Below are 23,826 nucleotides of genomic sequence, written 5' to 3' on the forward strand. Positions count from 1 at the left end.
TTTTCTGCGATAATTAAAATGAAAAATAATCGCATATTAAAATATTTTGTTTGTGGTGTAACCCATAACTGTGAGCAGGATATAAAATAATAATAGAAATAAACTGTAGAGGAGCAGCCTCAATATTGTATAGAAGTCAACTATGTTAAGTGTACGTACGAATACTGTAAGTAAAACATGTGAGCAAACAATGTTTCTTGCGGAGCCGTAAGCTAGTTTCATTTATTATGTAGCGAATCGCGAAGCTTGGGATCAAACCATCCAACAGGTTTTACCTTAGAGGTTTAACAGACGATAAACAAGACGAAAGAGATGATGCAAAACCGCCAAAAGTGAAAAGTATCAGAAGAGCAGACCCCAAATAGGGAAATGACCAGGAAACGAGCTTTTTGGGAATCACATCTGTGACAGTGAAAATACTAGGTATGTTTACATACTGGAAACATAAAGTTTGTGTTGAATTTAAAACAGGAATACCGTAGTAAAAATAATTTCAAAGTGATATCCTTAAACATGTATTTTTGGTGAATCTCAACAGACTATTTTTCAATTAGGTACTTGTACTTACTTTAAAAAATGCCCTTGAATTTCTCGCTAGTTACAAGTGTGTGAACATATTGGCTTTTCTTAATTAAGACTTTGTAATAAATAAAATACAACAAGAAAAACTACAATCTTTAACTTTTATTATTATCAACATTTCCGTTGTATAGTCGACCAAGAAATTGGTTTACCACCCTACAGTTTAATGCCATTTATAGCGCTTAAAACGTCTAAGCTTATTATCACTCACAAGTCAATATGATAATCAGCCTTATTGTTTTATTTCTAAAGTAGGAATGGTCATTGAAATTGGTAAAGCACTTTCTTGGTCGACCATACTCTTACTTATTAGTACAGAATTTGCATCTTGTCCCTTTCTTCTGCCAGTTCTATTGGACTTCTTAATATGACTCGGAGTTAACGTTCTCCTAAATTTGGAATTAGATTAAATTAATGTAATATCGATCTTCCTTTTCCTTACCTCTTCATTCTGCCTTATTTAGGTATAATATTCGTTCTTTTATCTTCAAATATAATCGTTTTCACAGTACTCGTCATTTACAGCCTCTGTTTTCGTTCCCTTATCATTGGGTCTAAATTTACCAGCAAATTCTATTTATTATCAACGACGTAGCGTGTATACGTACTTTTTCCTTGTTTTTGTTCAATACAAACTGACTCATTTTTTTAATTCCACATTTTGTATTACACCAGTATCATTATAAGAGCGAATAAGCTATCTAACGGTCGGTGCAATGGCCGCCGAGATGCGTCGTACTTGCCACTTACTAGCATTATTGATTTCAATACCGGATTGGAATTGGTTTTCGTTTATTTTTCTTGCTCGTGCAATTTTGTAAGACGTTTTTGTACCTGTTAAATCAGTAACATATGTTTTATTTGTGGTTAAGGGAAATAAAACTTTCTATTAAGTTATTTGCGGGAGTGTTTCATTCATACTCACTATTTAATGCATTTTGTAGCAGAATGAGATGTGACCCGTTTTCGTGTTTCTAAGTGTAAAGTCCACGTATACGATATACAGTTAAGGAAACTGAATCGTGTACCATCAGCCAAATAAGTGGTCTATCAATTTTTAAACAAGATTCTATCAAATGAATATGTCGCTAAAGTCGAACTTTCAAGTAGTAATATAAAGTAGTAATATACAGCAGAACACGAAGCTTTCTTCTTTATTAAAGTCAGTTCAAAACTACTAACTTAAAAACTAACTTAAAAACTTAACTTTAAAAACGTACTTGCCTTTTTTTTTATTCTACTGGATGGCAAACGAGCAAGTGGGTCTCCTGATGGTAAGAGATCACCACCGCCAATAAACATCTGCAACACCAGGTATTGCAGATGCGTTGCCAACCTAGAGGCCTCAGATGGAATACCTCAGGTACCAGTAATTTTACCGGCTGTCTTACTCTCCACGCCGAAACACAACAGTGCAAGCACTGCTGCTTCACGCAGGATTAGCGAGCAAGATGGTGGTAGTAATCCGAGTGGACCTTGCACAAGATCCTACCACCTGTAACCTAAACCGTTAAAGCAACCTATTCTAAGATTTCCTATGGTCTGCGCCAGAGACGATTTGCGAACTCACTTCCGCCGATCGAAGCTTTCATTACGATAATACAGTTACACGTGTAATCGTAAATAATGAAACTGTTAAACTGGAATGTCGTTTATTTATTATATTATAAATTTACAGCCCATTTCCTTGTTTCAGATTAATTTGTGTACCTAGTTCATAGAAACGGGTTTCGCAGATGTTTTTAAGATCACAATTATAGAATGCATTTTATTTATAATATTATTTTATTCGCATTACGGCCTTTAGCACAAGAGGCCGCGAGGAGCTTCGTCGAGGGTGACAGACAATCAAAACTTGACCAGCTCGTCAAGAAAGAAAGACAATCACACCTATTGGCAACATTTTCCTGCAGACGAAAATTCCAAGTAGAGATATAGAGTCATACTTTGTGTTAAGGCCAAGAAATTAAAATCGTACCTTTTCTTTCAATATTTTTAATATCACACGTATACAAGGATTCCACATATTTAATTACCTAAGTCAAATGCATACAAAATTTCAAATCTTTCGATCCTATTTACATCGCGGTTTTACAATTATCATCTCTAATTTTTATGTATTTATTAAAAATGGATTTGATTATTTAAAATGGTGTTGGTACGTTTATGTCAGTGCTTAAGTGTTATAATATAATATGTGTAAGTAAGTGAAAATAGTGAAAGTAATGATGTATCTTAACGGCTCAAAAGCATTTAACATTTTGGCAACAAATTACCTTAATTATTCTAAAACTTTTTTTAACGTATGCTAATTGTTTAAACACATTTACGTAAGTGTTATCAAATATTGAATGAGAAATGTCGTTGTTTTAAAATACTTTTAACTAATTAACGTACATAATAGAAACGCAAAAATGAAACTGAGATAATAAACAATAGCACACAAAACAAACGATCAATCAAAGACAACAAGAATCTAAGACGTTTTTATTCGCTCTTTATTTCCGTTCGTTCAATTGTGTGCCGTGCCATAGACTATACGAGGTCATATGTCGAACTGCAGGCGGTGAACGGTGACCTGAATGCGCTGACGTTTTTTTCAAAGACCAGAGGGAAACATACTCATTCGTTCTTCACCAATAAGTTTCTAGGGTTATACAATAGAAACTAGTCTTTACCTAACTAACTAGTTCAACCGAAATTCGAAATGATCCTGACTTTTGATTGTAAAGTTCATCTAAGACACTCGTTTAGGAAACAGAATTGTTTCAATATTCATCTATTTAGTCCCAAAAAACTATTTAAGATAGCAAGTTAAAATTAATATTCACTTATCAAAAACCCCAAAATCTTAACCTAACTCTACAGTAAATTTTAGTTTTAGTACTTACTTAATTGCCTTAGTAATAAAACTAATAATTATGGTTGACCGCTTACTCAATAATGAAAATTGACTTGAAGGAAGGTCTTTTCGCCCAAATGGAGGACGTTACAGGTAATATCGTAACAAAACCACGGAAATTCTTTAAAGGGCGTTTAGAAAACATATGGCATGTTGCCTAAAGAAATATTTAGGTAAGCATTACGTCCGTCACGATGACAGCTCGTATGTATCTGACCACTCCATATACGAGGTTGTCGTGAGTATATCGTTATTCTACTATAGAACAACAATCCAAGTGCTAAGAGCTCACCGGCTCACGGTCACACGTCGAGATTCGTGACTGCAGTTTTATCTCGACTATTCTAAACGAGCGTTATCGACTATCTCGAGTGCATCTTATCTTACTGTAATACTAATATCACTACCAGCATCCTCTGATAACAGAATAGGAACGCGTAGTTACTTTCACTAAACGTTTACTTTTGTTTTGCGAATTAAACGTAAACAATCGATTAAACTCGATTGAAAAACAATTGATTGTTTTGTCGCGCTGATTCTTTAGTCAAACCTGTTTTCATAACAAGATGCCAAAGGAAGAGCACCGACGAATAAATAAGGGTTCAATTTCTCCGGATAAATTGTTGCATGAATTGTTGATAAATATCAAAAGCGCATTCAATATCGAATCATAATATTTAAATCTGTTATAATGTCACGGTTTAAACACATTATAAATACTTAGATGAGATTCGTTTCATTCCATTCGAAACGTTTACGCAAATTTAAATTGAGAATCAATCTGCTCTTTTATTTTTAAATCATGCCGGTCAAGGTAATATAACAGCCAGCCAAACACAAATTTAAATGTTTAAAAAATAAGTTTATAATAACGATGGTGCGCACATCAAAATACGTGATAAGTTTTGAAAGCACAATTATTAAGGCGAGTTGTGTTCAGCGGTTCGAGCAAGTAGAAAGTTCTTTACGAGCAGACGGACGGACGGAATGACAGTTATTTATTATAGTGAATACTTGTTCGATGGGTGCACTTGTACCTTTATCGAGAGTACAGGTTCTGAAGGAATGAATAGATCGAATTATGTTCCTTTGATTTTTTTTTCTTTTGACTTTTACCGCTGATGATGTTTGCGGCGTGCCAGACAGAAATGGATAAGTTGCTGACTGACTGGCTGGTATTATTTTGTACGTAAAGATTATTCTTCTTTTTATTTGGATGGGGAAACGTCTTAGGAGTGTGAGGGAGCGTCAAAGTCAAAGTCACTGATTTGATTTCTGTTAATTTGTGGCTGTGGCGTAATTGTAAGGTATTTTGGATAATTTAACTCTCATACAGAGTGAGATCACAATAGACACAACGTTAATATAAAAGAGCACCAAGAATTAATATTGTTTTAATAGGTTCTTCTCAAACTATTTCAGCGTTTGCAGCTATGCATACAAACTGAATACATACAACTGTTACGTGAAAGTGCAGTCTATATAATCCTGTTAAATAACGTTGAACCCTTTCTATTACTAGCACTAATTAAATATGTTTTTATATTGGTATGCCACAGACAATAATAACGACCGTTTCGTGCAACGAGGTAATACCAACCAAGCCTTCGTTTTCATAATTAAAAAGGTGTTCCATGATGACATTATTAGCTTTGGCGTGGCGAAAACAGTAATGCTATCAAAATTACGTTATGAATTATGATCAAGGTTACTTTTAGCGTGAGGATAGGGAAAATTCGTAAAACACACCTAGTTGAGACTTTGTCCTAAAACTTTTCAAAAACTTTTTGTTCTCGTATTTTTAATATTTTCGAACCAAAATAAACTTTCAGCACACTTTCCAATGTATAATTTCAAAAATTGACCTTCTGATCTCAATCGACGGTTCTCATAATGGACTCTCACACACAATATTCGAATTTAGAACGTTAACCGGCCACCAAAAAGAAAAGGTTTTTTTAAATGTCAACAAAAAGTTACAAAGTATCATCTAAGTACTCTAAGTCTAAGGCCAACGCTTCGGCTGAAGAACTAAATGTAACCGTTATGCGCTGTTCGATATCTCTGAACTAACATTTCCTGTCGAAATACGTAATTAACTAGCCTTTTGCGATTTATCGCTAATTCCTGCGATTAGGTAGGTATTTTAGATCATTAGCGGTCGATAATTCCTAGTAGGTACAGCTGCACTGTTGATCAATTATGTTTACAATTTTAATTACGATTTCATGACCATTTTAGCAATTTCAATTAAAAATAAACAGCCCATATATCTAGGTACTAGACATGCACCAAATTATAGCAATTCAGACGTAACTTTAGCTAAATTCTAATAAGAAAAAATACTATTACAAGTGCAATACCGATTTAAAACAAATCCAAACGGTAAGCTTTCACTGGTGAGTCAAAAAATTTCAAGCCATCTAATAAGATAAATAAAAACAATAAAACGGATACTTACATAGATAGAAAGTAAATCCGAAATATAAAGTCCCAAAGCAACGTTAGATCACGACTCTACACGGTCGCTCTACACAGTCACAAAGTTATTTCAAAAACATAAAAAAAATAATGAAACTCAACACAAACGTCACAGAACACTTTTTAATTCACGTGAATTAAAGTCAAGCACGCTCAATCGAGTTTGGACGTTATTTTCAAACAGAACGCGGATTGCCAACTTAGCGGAGAAATACAAAATGGCGACGTGCGCGCGCCGCGGCAGCCCGAATCTGTCTGCGGAGTTTAAACCGCGGACGGTTAGCGACGCACGACCACACCGAATCATGATAATGGGATGGGACGCAGGTTTTTTATCTGAATCCCGCGTCTTTTTTTTAATTATGCCATAGACACGTTTGGGAGTAAGGAACCTTATTGCTTTTGTTTTGATTACCATCTGTGTGGTCTTTGACGTTAAGAATAATATGGTAGTATCGCGTGAATAAGTTTAATAATTCTGAGTAATGTAATGAGTTCGAGTTCGAAATTAATGTTTTATTCATTTTCGTAACCACTTTCTCTGTGATAAATAAAAGAAAATTTTAATGAATTTCTGAACCGCGGGTAAACGCTTCTTGGAGCTAACATGTGGAAAATCGTTCTAGAAAGAGGCTTTAATATTTATTAGTTCTTGCATGTTCCAAAGCTTCACTAGAAAGCTGGTCATTAATTGAGGTTGCTTTATATCATCTGTTACATTGTACTCAATGAAAAATAAAGTAATAACTTTATTATGTAATGTAGAGCCCTTTTCGGGTAAACCAGACGGTGTATTCAAATGTCTGGTCGGCCAAGAAAGTGCTTTATCAATTTTAATGACCGTTCCTACTTCAGAAATAAAACAATAGGGCTGATTGTCATATTGACTTGTGATTGAAAATAGGCTTTGACGTTTTAAGCGCTACAAATAACTTTAAACCTTAGGGTGGTAAACCAATTTCTTGGTCGACTTAACATTGAGACGATACAAATCTACAAAATATCGAGTGACCTGAAAACCACTTCTTTGGTAATTGGCGATCCCTTACTTCAAATTGCGAATCTTCTGTGTTAAAAATGTAGATTCAAATATTTGTGACATACCGAAGTCTGAAATAGCTCGAAGAATATGCAAGTTGGAGTGGAGATGGGAGGGCCACATCGCTCGAAGAACAGATAAGAGTTGGGAGAGAAAAGTCTTCGAGTGGTAACCACGAAGCGGAAGATAAAGCGCTCCCACAAGATGGACTGACGGACGATATCGCAATAGTGGTGGATGCAAGAGGCGAGTTAGCGTTCTAAGAGAGTTCGAGAATAAGATGGCGACTCCCGCGCGATCTCGGAGTCCAGCGAGCTCACCACTTCAATCGAATCAGATGACAAACAAGTTAAAATATGTAAGAGTCACCCATCCCAGCCTATATACGTCCCACTGCTGGGCACAGGCCTCCTCTCAGAATAAGAGGACTTGGGCGATAGTTCCCACGAGGGCCCAGTGCAAATTGGAACTTCACATGCACCATTGAATTGCTTCGCCGGTTTGTGCAGGTTTTTCTTCACGATGTTTTCTTTCACCGCAAATAAGTAATCCGCACAAAAGAGTGTCGAATGAGTAATAACTACCAATAAATATTTTTCTAAAAATAATTTAAACAGTAGGTACCTTACCTAACGAAAACAAAGAAGTGATGGTAGAGCCTAGCTAGAGGTCCGTTATAAAAAATTGGTCAAGTGCGAGTCGGACTCGTTTCCCTATAATTTTCTCATTTTATAATTTTCGTCATAGAGTAATAGAAATATCTTTCTGTTAGAAATCAAACTGACTGCTTACGAAGGCCAAACGTTGAGAGACCTTCCACTAGGTGGACTAACAACATCGCGAAATTTGCGAGAGCTATAGGCAGCCGGTCGATGCAATGGCCACGTTGCCGTCAATTGTGGCGTTATAAAGGAGCCCTTTATTCAACAGTGATCATCTTCGATGATGATGATGATGATATTGACTACTTAATGCGTATTTAGAAGTTTATACCTGAGCATACCTGAATATTGTCTACATCCGCCATCTTCGAATGCTACAAATCGAAATATCTGTTAAATCATTCCAATACGTTTGAATATTAACTGGACGTATATACTAACTAGGTTAAACTGCCATGTATAACTCTAACATGATATGTATTTTTGAAGAAACTTTAGCAACTGTATATGAATGGATGGATGACTCTTGAATACGCGTCTTCCAAGGAAGTGAGTTCGCATGACAATGTAACATTGCTAAGTTTTACTAAGTAACATGAATCGTAACAAAATGTAGCGTGAGACTTTAAATTATTATGACTTAAAACGACAGTGGTTTTCTTGCTGCAAATGATATCAAAATAAATTTATATTTATTAATATTTATTGTATTATTTATAATACGTTAAAGCAATTTGGTGCTCAGGTATTTGGCATTTGGCGCTCAGGTATACCTCCACCACCACCACCACTAAATGCCTTTAACGTATTATAAATAAGATTTAACAGATATTTCGATTTGTAGCATTCGAAGATGGCGGATGTAGACAATATCTAATTTTGCTATTTCTGTTTCTTTGGCTAGTTGAAGTGTAATTTTGGTAGTGTTTTATGCGGCGATTAACCTTAACAGTGAACAATGATCCCAAAATCCTATATTGCTCTCGTGTCTAACATTTTTTAATGAGCAACTGGTCTCCACGTGGTTTCTGGTTGTGGTTCGTTAGTCTAACAACTGGTAGCATGGTGTACGGTTGTGTCACTCTGAAGATGAGCTCTGGTTGAGTTCGAAACGCGTCAGTGTAGTGTGGTGGTGGTGATAGATGGGTTTGTGTGATTTGTGTGTGTTCTTACAGTGTGGAGGTGGCGGAACTGCATGAACACGCATATTTTGCATAAGCTTAGCTATCGTAAGGTCGCGGGTGAGCAAGGAAATTCTTTTAGTTCATTGATATGACTCCGCAAAGTAACGCCTGATTCAATAAATTAATTATTAGTTAATTTTTAGTACCTTTATTATTTTAAAAGATATTCGTGTGTTTTGCTAAGTCAGTAATTCCACTTCATTCAACTCTCACTATGATTTCAATCAATTCAAACTCATTATGATATTTGTCAGTTTGACGTATTGTCAGTTGCGTTTTGACGTTTTTAGAAGGAAATCACACAGTGACAGCAAACCAGCCAGTATTAAATTATCGAAATAGTATGCAACCTCGCTAAAATATTTAATTGGTGCCTGTTGCAGAGTACGCACAATAAAAAAGGGATTTAAAAACACAAACACAACCTAATTTAAAACATAGTGTAATCGATTCTACTCTTCAGTTACTTAATTAACACCTTGTATAGGTATTATTATTCCCTCAAACTCAAACCTCGCTTAAATGAGCTACTTTTGTTCCGCATTTTTTTTTAAATATGACCACTGTTAATTTCTCTTTTCATACATATTAAATGTAATTTTCAATGTATGCAATACAATACTAAATTGACAACACATGTTTATCGAAGAGATGTCAAATAAATGGCAAAAAATATTTAAAGGCCACCCGTACCTAGATAGCAGTAACACCGCCATGTCCGAGCACTGATTTTAACGATAATTTAACTGGATCAATAAATTATCTAAATTAAAATTAAGTACTTGAAAATATTACAAAACAAAAGTAAAGTTTCGTCGGGCAGTCGCGCGAGCAGAGCGGTGGCGCGTAATGTGCGTGTTGCTGCAGCCGCCGAGTCGCGTGCTCCTGAGAAGAAGGGCTACGAATTAGCCCGAAACATGTCAAGCTCAACTCGGTTTAAGACGTGAGTTATCCTTTACAATATCATTTAATATGAGTGAGTCTCACGGTAGTTTCATGTTCAAAACAAAAGTAGCTTAGTTAGGCGAGCAGAATCGAACCTTGAATTTAAATCCCCATTGTCAGAAGCACCCTGTATGAGCCGATCGCAAGTAAGACTCTAACGTCAAACCGCATAGTGAAAGAGGAGAAGTATGCACACTCCGACCTTTTAGGAGACTTAACTGCTCACTCCGGCGCGGACGCTTAGTGTTGTCGATGCCTATTTTAGATTAATTACCAACCGCCAAAAAATTTTAATAATATTATTATTATACTAAATTTAAAAATATTATTTATAAATTCGCCGGAGTGGTGATGGTGACAGTGTACATACTACTCATGTTTACCTACACATAATACTATAACTATTTTTTATAGGTAGGTAGGTAGGTATCTATTATTGGTTCATATGTTCACGAAACTATTACACTACACTTATATACTACTAATTTACAACTATAAGGCAGAAGTACCGTTTGTGGCCATTTATTGTTTAAATATGCGTTTGAAATAAATTTAAAGTAATAAATCATTATAAACTTTTTAAAACTCACTAAACATATTGTTTTAATACTATAACTTTTTATATATGACTGCTAATGTCAGCCGGCCAAAAACGGGCTTAAGGTGGCCAAAACCAGTACTTCTGCCCTACCTAATACTAAAAAATACGTAAGTACGAGTACGCGAACGTAAAAGGTGATCATCTCGCGAAGCGAGCGCAAGACGAGCGAGCTAAAATCAAAACGTCCGTACGGCAGCGCCGCCTTGACTACAGAAAACTTAATCCTCCTTAAATTATTAGTGTGTGCGTGCGGCGGGTGCGTGCGTATATACCTACCGGCGCCAGCCGGCGCGCACACATTTAAGCCGCGCGATGTACTTTTGTTTGTAGTGAACCTACTTCTCTTTTACTAAGCGTCAAACCGACATCTCGATACTAAGGCATCTAGCGATATTTGGTCTGTCAAAAAACCCTCATAACTGGACTCTACATTTACTTAAATACCCTTATTATTTAGTTTAATAGGTAGGCTTGGCTTTCACATTCCTTTGGGATAGAATTACGAGGGATTCCTTGGCCACGACGCCCCGGGCGTATTCACACGGTGTGTTTAAAATGTCGGAATGAGGTAGCTATACATCCCTACATTTTACTACCAAAAAGTATTTTTAGCCAAGTTCTGTGATAATTTATTTTGTTTTTAAGACGCTTAGGTATCTAGATCCACCGTAACATAATAGAATCTTTGAACTTCCTACGTGGAATTGACACAATGCTTGGTATATTTATGAGCAGTTTCGACGACAATATAATAATATGGTACCATCGAATTGGTCTGATGGTAGAGTCGGAATCTAGGCACAAGAACTCCGAATCAGAAGAACGATATCTAGCCGTGTTTGGGCTTCTTAGAATTATCTTAGGGTGTACTTCAACCAAGAGTGGTATCCAGGGTCTGGTGATGGAGTAGTATCTAATCTTCCGTTTTTTGTTTAAGTATGTATGTTGTTTGATAATAGAACGGCATTTCTCGACCAGGATGCTCTTTTTTGTACATTACCTAGATAAACTTGAACATGGCCACAATGTTGACTTTGAATTTATTCCATGCTCAACTTGAACACTTCTTTTTGGTCAACCAGTTTGAAGCAACAAAGGCGAGGATGTTCTCAGAACTATAAAAGCGGCCCTTGGGTTTCTGGAAATCGTAAAGCGGGTAGTGTGCGCCGGCGCATAACAAAATGCCGCGGCGTTACACAACTCCCTAAGCATTCTAAATGCTGACTACTCGAAACCCTTTAGAATAATGACTCGTGACGGTCAAAAGTCATTTTATATCATTAATAAAAATCACACATAAGTAAACGTAATTTAGTGGTGGCCTATTCTCTCAAGCAGAGGGTTGTAGATTCGAGCCCGGGCTCGATGCTTGAGTTTTTCTGAATTCATGTGCGAATTACATTATCATAAGCTTTGTTGCGAAGGAAAACATCGTGAGGAAACGTGCAAGTACCATTAAACAAATTTAACGAGTCAAGTTTCCAATCCGCACTAGGCATGCGTGGGAACTACAAATCAAGCCCTTATTCCGTAAGGAAGCCTGTGCGCCGAAGCCCACTGCAGGGCACAGGCGTCTATAAGTCCTCAGCCTTTATACGACTCAACGCACCTAACTATAGGTACGATGAAAAATTATAATTGAGTCCTATACTATAGAGTTCCGTCATGAAATTACGTTAGGAAATGCTTTAAAACTAACCTGAGATTCCTTGGATCCTCGCGCTGTCTCCCTCTTCAACTGCGCTATCACGCGCTCCTTCGATTTTATTTCCTCCAGCTGCGGTGAGAAAAAGAAATTGCTATTAGATTATTCGTTGCGCTACATTATTCGTCATCTTCATACATTTTTAGGGTTCCGGAGCCAAAATGGAAAAAACGGAACCCTTATAGTTTCGTCAGGTCCGTCTGTCTGTCTGTCTCTCCGTCCGTCCGTATGTCACAGGCATTTTACTCGAAAACTACAAGATGTATATCAATGAAATTTGGAGTACAGATGTCATGTCAAAGCCTCTATTTAGTTTTGTAGTTAAATTAAAAAATTATACAGGGGGGGCACTCCATACGCGTAACAGAAATTGAAAAATCATTTTTTTACCTCGCATCAACGTGTGCCACATAGTTCGACAGCTCAACTTTTTTGATTAAGTGAAGATTTCCGGAAATGTATCGCTCCCAAAGTAGCAAAAATTTTGTGTGTCCCCCCCCCCCTTTATCTTGTAAACCGTTTGTCCATAAAATATACAAAAAATATGGAAAGGTAACGCTTAATAAAAACTTTCAATGAAAATTAGTTTCTACATGATCGGATATACCGTTTTTGAGTTATTGCCGAAAAACTGCGCTTCTCAACAAAAGGACTTAAGTGCCGTGAAGATACGCTCTTTCTCTGGTAATAGATTTTAAGACTGTAGGAAGTATTTTAACTGTGTTATAACGCACATAATATTACTTGATTTTTTCGTAATGGCTACGGAACCCTATCTTGGGCGTGTCCGACACGCTCTTGGCCGGTCTTTTATTTTTTTGTCATCATGCTATGAATAATAATCCAATAATATTTTTTTTGTCTTTATTAGCGCAAATGACATTACTATAATATTAGGAGCATTTAAGGAAACTTGACTCGATCAATCTAGCTCTAACATAGAAGTCGCCTACGCTTGCCTCAGATTTAAATGCCATTAGGATAATAAAAAATCTTAAAGTTTTAATGCTCGTCTTTCCTTTTTCGTTCAGAAAAGCCAGCTAAAGGTATCAAGTTCACAGTTAACTAAATTAAAAAACGCCACTGTTGTTATTTAATGTCCAGATGTAAGCAATTTTATTTTTCTTTTATTTTTCTTTTTTTTTTATTCGAAGGGATGGCAAACGAGCAAGTGGGTCTCCTGATGGTAAGAGATCACCACCGCCCATAAACATCTGCAACACCAGGGGTATTGCAGATGCGTTGCCAACCTAGAGGCCTAAGATGGGATACCTCAAGTGCCAGTAATTTCACCGGCTGTCTTACTCTCCACGCCGAAACACAACAGTGCAAGCACTGCTGCTTCACGGCAGTATTAGCGAGCAAGATGGTGGTAGCAATCCGGGCGGACCTTGCACAAGGTCCTACCACCTGCTGCTTTTCAGCTCATTATACGTCGTGTTTTTCTTGATTTCCGTTAATTTCGACAGACGGCTCAGTTCATTGATAGAAAAGAGATACTCCGGTAATCTAGGCAGTTAATGGATGAAGACCAAACAGTTGCACACCTTAACGCAGGTAGTTATATTTAAGTACTATTATTTTTTCCCATTGTCACACGAAAATTGATTAATAAATGTATGATTTATTTTCGTGTCACAATGGAAAAAATAATAGTAATTTAACTACCTGCATTAAGGCGTGCAACTTTTTGGTCTTCACCCTAATCCGCGTTTCTTTTTCATTCATAATAACTTCACGGTAATGACTTCAATTAATAGGTAAGATAAGAGTAAGAATCCATACTAATATTACTAATACGAAAGTGTGTGTTTGTGTGTATGTTTGTCCGTCTTTCACGCCGTAACGAAGCGACGGATCGACGTGATTTTTGGCATAGAGATAGTTTATGGGCCCGCGAGTGACATAGGCTACTTTTTATCTTGAAAAAATGCACAGTTCCCGAGGGAACAGCGCGCAATAGCCGAATTCTACGCGGACGAAGCCGCGGGCAAAAGCTAGTTACTAAATAAAAGTGAAATATTAAAATTCACATACCTACTTGGCGTACGACTACTTTGACGTGACGTGACAAAAAAACTATTTTGTTTGCCTTTTGGTTTTATTAGACCCTTCTAGAATGCTGTGTCAAAGTTACCCTTCATTGAATCAAAGAACCCCGACCTTACAGTACGTATGTAAGCTCTAGCCAACGAGACGAGATAAATTATGTCATGAGACAGAAAAGGAGCGAGATAGTAATAATGACGTTTGACGTATAAGGGGGCTCCTAGACGGGCCATATTTTCACTGCAATATGTGGCCGGCAACTATTGGTGTCCCTGTCTAACATGTGAGTAAGCGAGGGACACCAATAGTTGCCGGCCACAAATTGCAGTGAAAATATAGCCCGTCTGGGAGCCCCTTTAGACAAAGGTGAAGTAAGTATATCTCGTCTCGTTGGCTTTACTTTAGTCACAGAATAAGTAATAGTAGTAGTAAGTAGTAGTGCTTTAGTCAAATTCCTTGACGGATATAATACTGAACTGAAATAATTACTTTGCTTACCCGCGACCTTACGCGATGTGGTCGCGGGTGAGCAAAGTAATCGTTTCAGTTCATTTACCTCCGAAAGTAACGCCTGATTTGATTCAATAAATTAGGATATGGGTGATCAATCCAAAGGAGTCAGTAGGGAGAAGCCCGAAACTATAATAATATGAGAGATAGCGAAATCTGTTCTTAGGAACCATAGCTTCGATTTTAGATTTAATAAAGTGAAATTCATTTTTTAGGTTCGGAGCCAAATTGGCAAAAACGGAACCTTATAGTTTTAACTAACTCTGATAGGTATATAACCGGGAATCGAATCTCTGTAAAACAATTTGTTATGAATGTTGTTTTTTGTTGTTATTGTTGACTGTGTGAATCAGAAGTAAAAAAGAAACACATTCACAAGCGTTTATTTATTTGTAGTGTTTGTAGTTGAATGCCATTTTTGTTCAATCTTATATCGAAGCATGGTTCCTAAGAACAGATTACGCTGTCTGTCGTAATTCCTGATATCTCCCTACTGACCCATTTGGATTGATCATCCTGTATAATATAATTAATACAATACTGACCAGTTTGTGACATTGCGCGCGCGCGTCCCGCCGCGCGGCGAGCTCGCTCGCTGCGTGCTCCGCTAGCTGCGTGCGCAGCTCCACCGCGCGGGCGCACTCCGCCGCCTGCGCGACCTAAAACACAACACCAGGGCCTGATTTAATGTGGGTAATAACGCTAGAGCCTCGAAATAGTAAGTAGTACAAATGACGTAGTTTACTATTTCGACTACCTAGGCGCAAGGAATAATCTGAGCTGAATTTTAGGAAAATATGTGCGTTTGACCCTCAGATAAGAGTGGGATAGGTGGATTGAGTGAGAAAAAGAGAGGTCATTAGAGCAATGAGGAATTATTTGTTGCTGGGTTGCATATTCACAGTTAGCCTCAGGGGTTAGAACTCATATGGCACGACACACGGAACTGTAATCTACGAAATGGTCCCAAATCAGCAAAATGCCGCCCTTCCGAACGGCGCTGGTCTATTAATTAAACCTATAAATAAATAAATATAGGACGATTGACAGTAATTGGTCTAGTCCCAAACTCAGCAAAACTTATTCTACCTAACTAATTTCAGAACTAGGAAACGGATAAACATACGTACTTATTTATATGTGTAGGTAGATAACTAATCTTAACTCTTAACTGTCCATATTTGCCCCGACCGGGGATCGAGCCCGGGACCCCGTACTTCATAGTTGGATTATAATGAAACTTAGCTAAGAAACCATCAGTAATAAACTAGATTAAAATCATGTAAAAGATTTACGAAACCGCTTCAAAATCGATCTATCCGATTGGGAGCTGTAATGAACCGACAGACACAAACACACACTTGTAGCGGTCAAACTTATAACACCCCTCTTTTTGCATCAGGGGTTCAAAAAACGTGTCAAAACTCCACGCAACGTTGGGTAGGTAATCAATGTTTTGATGACGTTAAAATTTAAATTTGCCGTTGGTGACACAATTAACGTCGGCCAATATTTTCCTAGCGCCGATAATTGACGTGGCTTGCCATCGGCACATAATGCTCGTGCTGACATTCGCCTAATGATACTAACGCCCCTTTTAATATTAAATCGACCTTAAACCTCCAGTGTCAGTCCGCGTGTCCTTCCCAGCAGGAGCCAAGCTCGTAAAATGCTAATACTTCTCGGTATAGCTTTACTGCTGAGACATTCGCTATGCGTCAATCCATCCAGTGTTCTATTTCAAGAAGTTCAAGCGTACCACGCCGAAACGCGTAGCAAAGCTGAATTCGCCTTTGAAGTCGTCGATAAAATCTACAACGCTTTCCGCCAATGGTTCTTCACCATCATATTTTGCGAGTTCACTTACTTCGAGAATAGAATACTAAAGTACACTGAGAATTATAATGACGGATATCCCGTTTTATTGCTTGATGCTTGCCCGTCATCAAACGAAACAGAAAACAGGCCTAGGATCGACAAGCACGGACAAACGGCGTACATCGTGACTTCCAACGAATTGTCTCTAGAAGCGAATGATTTCGCGATACAAGCTTTACGGAAAACAGGGCTCTTCAAACCTAGAAGTGCTGTCATCTTTGTTATAAACCTACCAGTCGCTATCGACGGTTACTTCCATTACACCATGAAGCAACACTTCCAATTATGTTGGAGCAGAAGAATCGCTAACTCCATTTTAGTCCTCTGGTCTGGTGATCGCTTAAGGATGTACACGTACAACCCTTTCTTAGATGAAATTAAAGACATAACTGAAGTAAAAGATATAAGTCGCTTATTGGCTAAACAGTACGATAATTTATATGGCAGAGAACTGCGGCTCAGCGTGTTCAGGAAACCTTTTATCTATGATAATACTGCTCAAATTGACTGCAGTTCTAGATTAGCATCGACTATGATGAGCCTGCTAAATGCCTCTTGCAAACCACTCGCCCCGAGAGATGGAAATACTGTGGGGGATCTACTAGAGAATGGTACTGCAACAGGAGTGACAGGTGACCTCATAAATGGCTATACAGATCTGGAACTGAATTCTCGAATCCTCAAAAACTCTTACTACGGATATATCGACACAACATATCCTCTATCACAAGACTCTCTGTGTTTTCTGCTCAAAAAATCTGGTCCACAGTCGACATTTATGACAACAATGAAGTTGATATCAACGGACATACTTTTGATGTTCGTGTTCAACATGTTTTTCATGTTGTTGGTAGCGCTGGTGGTATTGAAAGTGGAGATGAGGGTGTGGAGTCCAAACGAGAAACAGTCTGCTGCAACAACGGTGATCGACCTCGTGAAATGCTTCATAAGACAAACTGTCATAATCAAATTTTTGGGGCCCGTTTATAGAGCTGTCGTGCTAATTATCATTGTGTACTCGCTCATCATTGACTGCGCTATAGATGTAAGTATCTATTCACCAATTTACATCTTGCATATCCAATCCATCCATTTGTACCTATTTTTACTGACTGAAATATTATTGTCAAGTCATAAACAGAAAGCGAATACCTTTACATTGCTATGAATGAATAGGCAAATGAGCTGGTGCTTAAACTGTCTTCACTCCAATCAGAAGTATTGTATACTGCTCTTTACCTACGGCTTCGCTTGTATTACCCATGAGATTTTGAGATTTTATCCTGATCTCATGGGAATGTAGGAATTAAAAGTAGCCTATGTATTATTTCAAAGATCCAGCTATCTGCATTATCAAATTTCATCTAAATCCATCCAGTCGTTTTAGCGTGAAAGAGTAACAAACATACACACACTCACAAACTTTCGCATTTATAATATTAAGTAAGATTTACACTAAAATACATCTCTGTGCGCTTGGTTACAGGGAATCTTAACGTCAGCGATAACATATCCGCGATACAAACCCGATATAGATTCGTCGGCTCAACTGGAAGCGAGCAATTTGACACTTGGCATTCATAATAGACACATTCAACTTTTCAATAGTAGCCTGACCCCAGATTTTAGAAACACAATGAGAGATCGAATAGAAATATTTACAGACCAGAAAATAAAGAAATTCGTCGATAAAAGGGAGTTCCAATACGCAGTTTTGCTACTGAAATCTGATGCTAACTATATAAGCAGGAAACCTGCCAACATGGAGCAAGAAAGACCATTGTTCCACACAATGTTAGAATGCCCTTTGCCATGTTCTATAGTCTATGGCCTACGCTACGGAAGCCCGTACCTTCCAATCGTCAACAAAATATTGCACTATCTATTTCAAGGTGGGATTCTGCAGCACTGGGTAGAGACGGAAGAGTTCACACTTTACCAGAGACGGGGTATGGTTCTATTTTCCGCTGATAATAAGGAACGCAAAGCTCTGAGTATGGGCAATCTGCGGGAGGTATTTTTTGTTTTATTTTTTGGTTACACTATCAGTGGAATTATATTCATTGCTGAAATGCTTTCGCACAAATTTACACAGCGCTTAATGCATAGACGCTTCACGTCCGTGATAATGCCCTTAAGAGATTTCTGGAAGGCACGGCGGTAGAACTTTCAGGCAAAATTAGTAGTTGTTGTTACATTATAATTTACAAAAAGGGAAATCTTTGGTTAAAAACTGTTCAATTCCCTGTTCCTATACAAACAGAGGCACTAGGTATTTTGGTGTTTGAATATTTAAAATCGAAAAATAATTTTAGAATAATAATTAGTTAGGTACAAACCTTGACTTTTTCTTGAAGACCTTTATTCGCTGCTTTTAAAGACTGAATTTCGACAGTGAGCCTTTTGCAATCGGCTAATCTGTGATCCTCACATTTCTCTGTCTTGGGGGTGACTCTCAGTTGTTTTTCTAAGAGCTCCTCTTTCTTTTTGTATTCAGTCTTTAAATTTCTTATCGCGGCTTCGTGTTGGGCCTTCAGCCCTCGTACCCCGCTCCGTTCGATGTCGAGGGACTTCTTCAAGGTCGCGTTATCAAGCCGCAGCCTTTCCACGAGGCTCTTTAGTCTGTTTAGGAACGCCTCGTCGACGGTTCGCTTGTGGTCGTCGGCGGTGCTGGAGGTCGTGTCGGTGGACGCCATGGCGTCACCGTGTCGTGTCGGATGCGTCTCGAGCGTCCGCGGTATCTGACCTCGTGTGAGGCGGTGCGTTCGACGGGTTTCCGGCACGTCGAAGATTCTGGAATTGGAAAAGGGATGTTAATTATAGTGGTGTAAGAAAATGTATTATTTTATGCTAGATATTTTATTAAACCGCTATATTATTCCGAAACGGAAATGAAATACCTACCGAAATGTAGGCTATTTTGGGTCTAGAAAGTGATCTGCAAAAGTTTTTAATTAAAAATATTCGGGAAGGTATAGATCATATTTAAATTTTAGTGTATGGCGACATCTCTTGATACATTTCTGAGTTTCCTGGAAACACCGAGCATTTGCTCGGTCACCCAGGTGATTAATAAATAATAATAAATTATACGCGTTTCAACTTTGTTTGTTACTATGTTTGCCATTAGGGTATGCTTCCACTGAGGCAGAGGGGAGTGGTAGAGCGGTAGTTACAGAATCGACTATTCGCATTATATTATAATGATTATATAATATTACAAAGCGACCGGCGCAAAATGTGAATTTTAACAATTCTAAGTTTTACATAACTTAACCTAAAAAAACTTAGTTAAAACGGAACCCTTACAGTTTCGCCATGTCTGTCTGTCTGTCCGTCCGCGGCTTTTCTCAGGGACTATCAATGCTAGAAAGTTGTAATTTTGCACGAATATATATAATTATGTAAACTATGCCGATAAAATGGTACAATAAAAAATAAAAATATATTTTTTTTGACAAGGTACCTTCCATAGACGTAAAGTGGGTGATTTTTTTTCTCATCCAACCTTGTAGTGTGGGGTATTGTTGGATAGGTCTTTAAAAAGAATAAGGGGGTTGCTAAAACGATTTTTGCTGAAAGTAAAAGTGATATTTTAGCAAAATATTCAACTTTAAAGTGCAAATTTGCATTAAAATCGCCCCCCCCCCCTCTAAAATCTAAACCACGGTTAAATTTTCTTGAGAATTATTAGTAGTTTAAGAATAAAAAGCAGCCTAAGGTATAAAATATACCTAAACTTGGAATATTCCGTACAAAATACGAAATCCTTAGAAAAATATTACTTATTCTCTTGGCCGGTTTTTATGGAATGTGATGGCAAACCGGCAAGTAACCACCACTACGAGTATTAATCTATTTCAGTTCACTAGTTGACAGTTCATGCGTTTTTGATTCTGTGTGCCTCTACTCCGTCTGTATAATGTATACACGCGCACCCTAAGAGTCATTAAGTGCCCTTTTATAACAACGAATTAGAGGTATAATTTACTTATGATAATTAAAGTTTATTGAAAGTGTGTCAGCAAGCAATTGACCTAGCTATTGTGGGTAGCCTGTAGGTTGCACGCAGTAAATAGAATACTTTATTATCGTACCTACTTCGGATTCGGAATGAAGAGTTCAGTGGTCTTCCTTCCCATAGATCCAATGAGGTCCAATGCAATGCGAATCACAAACACGAAATTTCATCCTCGTTTCATCATTGATTTGTATTTTGGGAATTAAAAAAAAGTTATCGATAAAAAAATCTGTTTGACTACAAACTTTTTGCTGACATATTGTTCAAAAACTATTGGCATATTGTTCAAAGTCAAAGTCAAAGTCAAAATATCTTTATTCAATTTAGGCTATAACAAGGCTATAATAAGCAATAATCCTTGCCCTGTTCAAAAATTAAAATTCGTAAGAATTTATTACTAGGGCTCGTGCAATAATTCATTCCTGATAAATCCCCAGATACTTTTGATGCGTGAATTTAGGTCGATTCTGTTAAGAATTAGAAATATTAATCAGGAAAGCGTGTCTACGCCGAAACACACACTATACGTAGTTCCAAAAGAACGCATTAGATCATGTAGGTCATGGCCAAGACTGTATTAGTGCTGCTGGCATCTTAGAGAATTACAGAGACGAGTCATCTGTCAATTTATTCATATTTACAAACAGTTGTTCTCATGAATAAACAGTATCTAAGGAATATGAATCGGTTATTTAATTTCTAGTATCCTTGCCGCATTGATCGGTTTTGTTGTTGAAGATTGATCATCCCATCATCCCAGCCTATATACGTCCCACTGCAGGGCACAGGCCTCCCCTCAGAATGAGAGGGCTTGGGCAGTAGTTCCCACGCGGGCCCAGTGCGGATTGGGAACTTCACACACACCATTGAACTGCTTCGCAGGTTTGTGCAGGTTTCCTCACGATGTTTTCCTTCACCGTAAAGCTCGTGGTAAATTTCATATATAATTCCGCACATGAATTTCGAAAAACTCAGAGGTGCGAGCCGTGGTTTGAACCCCCGAACCTCTGCTTGAGAGGCCATAGGTCAAACCACTCTGCCACCACGGCTTTCATCGGTTGAAGATTGATTGAGACGTAATTGTGATTCCGATTCTGAGATCGTAAGTTCTGTATACCTTTTTAGTTTTTATTAAAGGTTATGGGCCCAAACGTTTCATTGTTCCACTAATTCTTCTACCAATTCACGTATCCTTATCTCTCTTATCCTCTAATTCTAAACCAAACTCCGCCACGGTAGCTCTCGGCCTACTGTTCTGTTTGTCCCAAATACCCCAAGCTTGATAATGCTGAATAAAAATAGTCCACAGTTCAAATGGGGCATGGCTGTGACATCATTAGCTAATGGTGCGACGACCGTCACGCCTCCGTGAGATAGTTTGCCGTCACATTGGTGTCAGGTCGGCTGTCAATTGTTTTATCCTGGTAGCATACAGTCATACCCCGAAATTAGAAATCGAACCGTCCTGCTCATATTGATATAAATTAATGGGAGAGTAAGAAGGATGTTACGATACAAACTTCAAATTTTGAACTTGGAAGTAGAACTCCAGGTACTTGGTGTCATTATTCTTTAACATGATCCAAAGCTTAAAGATAGCACGTGACGTTGCGTGTTCGTGTTGCGCTATTTCCATCTTCATCGCTCACTTTATATACTCGTAAGTAGAAATGATATAGCGCATTACCTTCACTCACGCTAATATTTCGTGTGGTACGACAAGTGATGTTCTATGATTGGCTTTTTGGGAGTCTTTTTGTATTTTTTTATTTCAACTCCAAACTTGTTACTTTGTTATTTGTTTTGTTTGTAACAAATTTGGAGTTGAAATAAAAAATACAAAAATACTTAAAAAACCCAATCATAATTTAATTGCGACATCTCTTGTCTGGGTGAGCGGTTAGTTCCGAAAGAATGTGAAGTCTCTCGATGAGCGCGGAACATAGATGTCGTTAGTGCTGCTGCTTAAGCAGCGTAGTAGATAGAAAGCAACCTGAGATATGTGTATGGTGTGATATGTGTATGTATGTGGTGTAGGGTTATAGCACGCAGCACGGATTGCTGAGGACCTGGGTTCGATTCCCACCGCTGGTTTTTTATGGTTTTTCTGTGCATCCATGTCTCAGTTTGTATTTTCGAAGTTATGTTCTCGCAAGGCTTGAAAGATGAAGGGAGGCCCTTTGAAGCCGTATTCGTCAAATCCCGGGATTGAAATCCAACTGCCGGATTTAATGGTTTACAAAAGTGAAGTCACGGAAAACGGCTAGTAGCGTTAGATAAGAAGAATCTCTATATTTATATACCTCGTTGAGTTTCTTGCCGGATTCTTCTCAACAGAGGTTTTTCCGAACCGATGGTAGTAAACCATTGGTTGATTTATTTATTTATTTGTTGCTGTTTATCTCACTAGGTACCTATATTTATTTTGGACGTATATTATATGTACGATATAATTATGTATGTTTTCGTAGATGTATTGCTGTTACGTTTAAATTTTCTGATCTACTTTTGATGCATCACCTGTTGTAAACTAGTCCTTCCTTCTTTCTGTAAAAAAGGTTGCCTGGAAGAGATCGCTCTTAAGCGATTAGGCCGCCTATTGCTCACCTTGTATTTTTTTTCTCTGTGTATCTGTTTTCTGTATGTCTGGTATACAATAAAGAGTCTTTGTATTGTATTGTATTGTAGTAATTGTGGTGGTAAATTGAATAAAGATATTTTGACTTTGACTTTGAATCTCCTGTCGTCTAAAAATACTTTGTAATGATGATGATCGATTAACAAATATGTGCAAGCCGACCCAGCGGGGTGAATCGCTCGCATTTAACAAGGAAACAGCGAAGGACGTGCAATTGCGGCAATTAGAGTTGAACTGGTGACCTGTGTGCAGGAGTGAGGTGGATAGGGCTATATTAAGTGGGTTAGTTAAAGATACTGCAGCCGAAGATATTACGTCAAAACGGGATCCTGGCTTTGCTTCGAAAATATTTTTCCCAAAATAATTAATATCCCTACTTCTTCATATGGACGAATGTTTTTTTTCTGAAACTGACTGACTGTAGCACTCTATAGGTTAGATTAAGTTAGTTTTTGGCAATCAAAGTACTTACAGTTTGAAAAAAAATCGTACGTCCATATAATAATAACCATAGCCATCTATACCTAGTGCCATCCACGAAGACGCGTGCTTTTGTCAAAATTAGACATTAATGACATTGTAATAAGAACCACGGCACGCGTCATCGTGAATAACTCTACCTATAAGCC

At 37.8% G+C, this 23,826-nt stretch overlaps 2 protein-coding genes across 8 annotated transcripts in view; one reads left to right on the top strand and one right to left on the bottom strand.

Annotated features, from left to right (window-relative positions):
• Nucleotides 1-23,826, bottom strand: part of LOC141436292 (uncharacterized) — a gene marked incomplete at its 5' end in the record, with an annotated part of 183,851 nt that overhangs the window by 149,595 nt on the left and 10,430 nt on the right. For all 7 annotated transcript variants that reach the window (XM_074099201.1, XM_074099199.1, XM_074099202.1 and 4 more), the window contains 3 exon segments: nucleotides 12,096-12,173; nucleotides 15,206-15,319; nucleotides 18,878-19,331. In XM_074099201.1, coding sequence (XP_073955302.1) covers nucleotides 12,096-12,173; nucleotides 15,206-15,319; nucleotides 18,878-19,234 — 549 coding nt within the window.
• On the top strand, nucleotides 16,330-18,702 carry LOC141436510 (uncharacterized). The gene is made up of 2 exons (XM_074099513.1): nucleotides 16,330-17,583; nucleotides 18,025-18,702. Exons 1-2 carry the CDS (start codon nucleotides 16,330-16,332, stop codon nucleotides 18,700-18,702), a joined length of 1,932 nt encoding a protein of 643 aa, XP_073955614.1.

The sequence above is a fragment of the Choristoneura fumiferana genome, chromosome 16, assembly GCF_025370935.1.
Source record: "Choristoneura fumiferana chromosome 16, NRCan_CFum_1, whole genome shotgun sequence".
Taxonomy (NCBI): domain Eukaryota; kingdom Metazoa; phylum Arthropoda; class Insecta; order Lepidoptera; family Tortricidae; genus Choristoneura; species Choristoneura fumiferana.

Excerpts from the sequence above, each read along its gene's own strand:
- LOC141436510 (XM_074099513.1), top strand. The coding sequence starts at position 16,330 with ATGCTAATACTTCTCGGTATAGCTTTACTGCTGAGACATTCGCTATGC. Across the intron at positions 17,584-18,024 it reads TCATTGACTGCGCTATAGAT|GGAATCTTAACGTCAGCGAT; the intron begins GTAAGTATCTAT and ends GCTTGGTTACAG.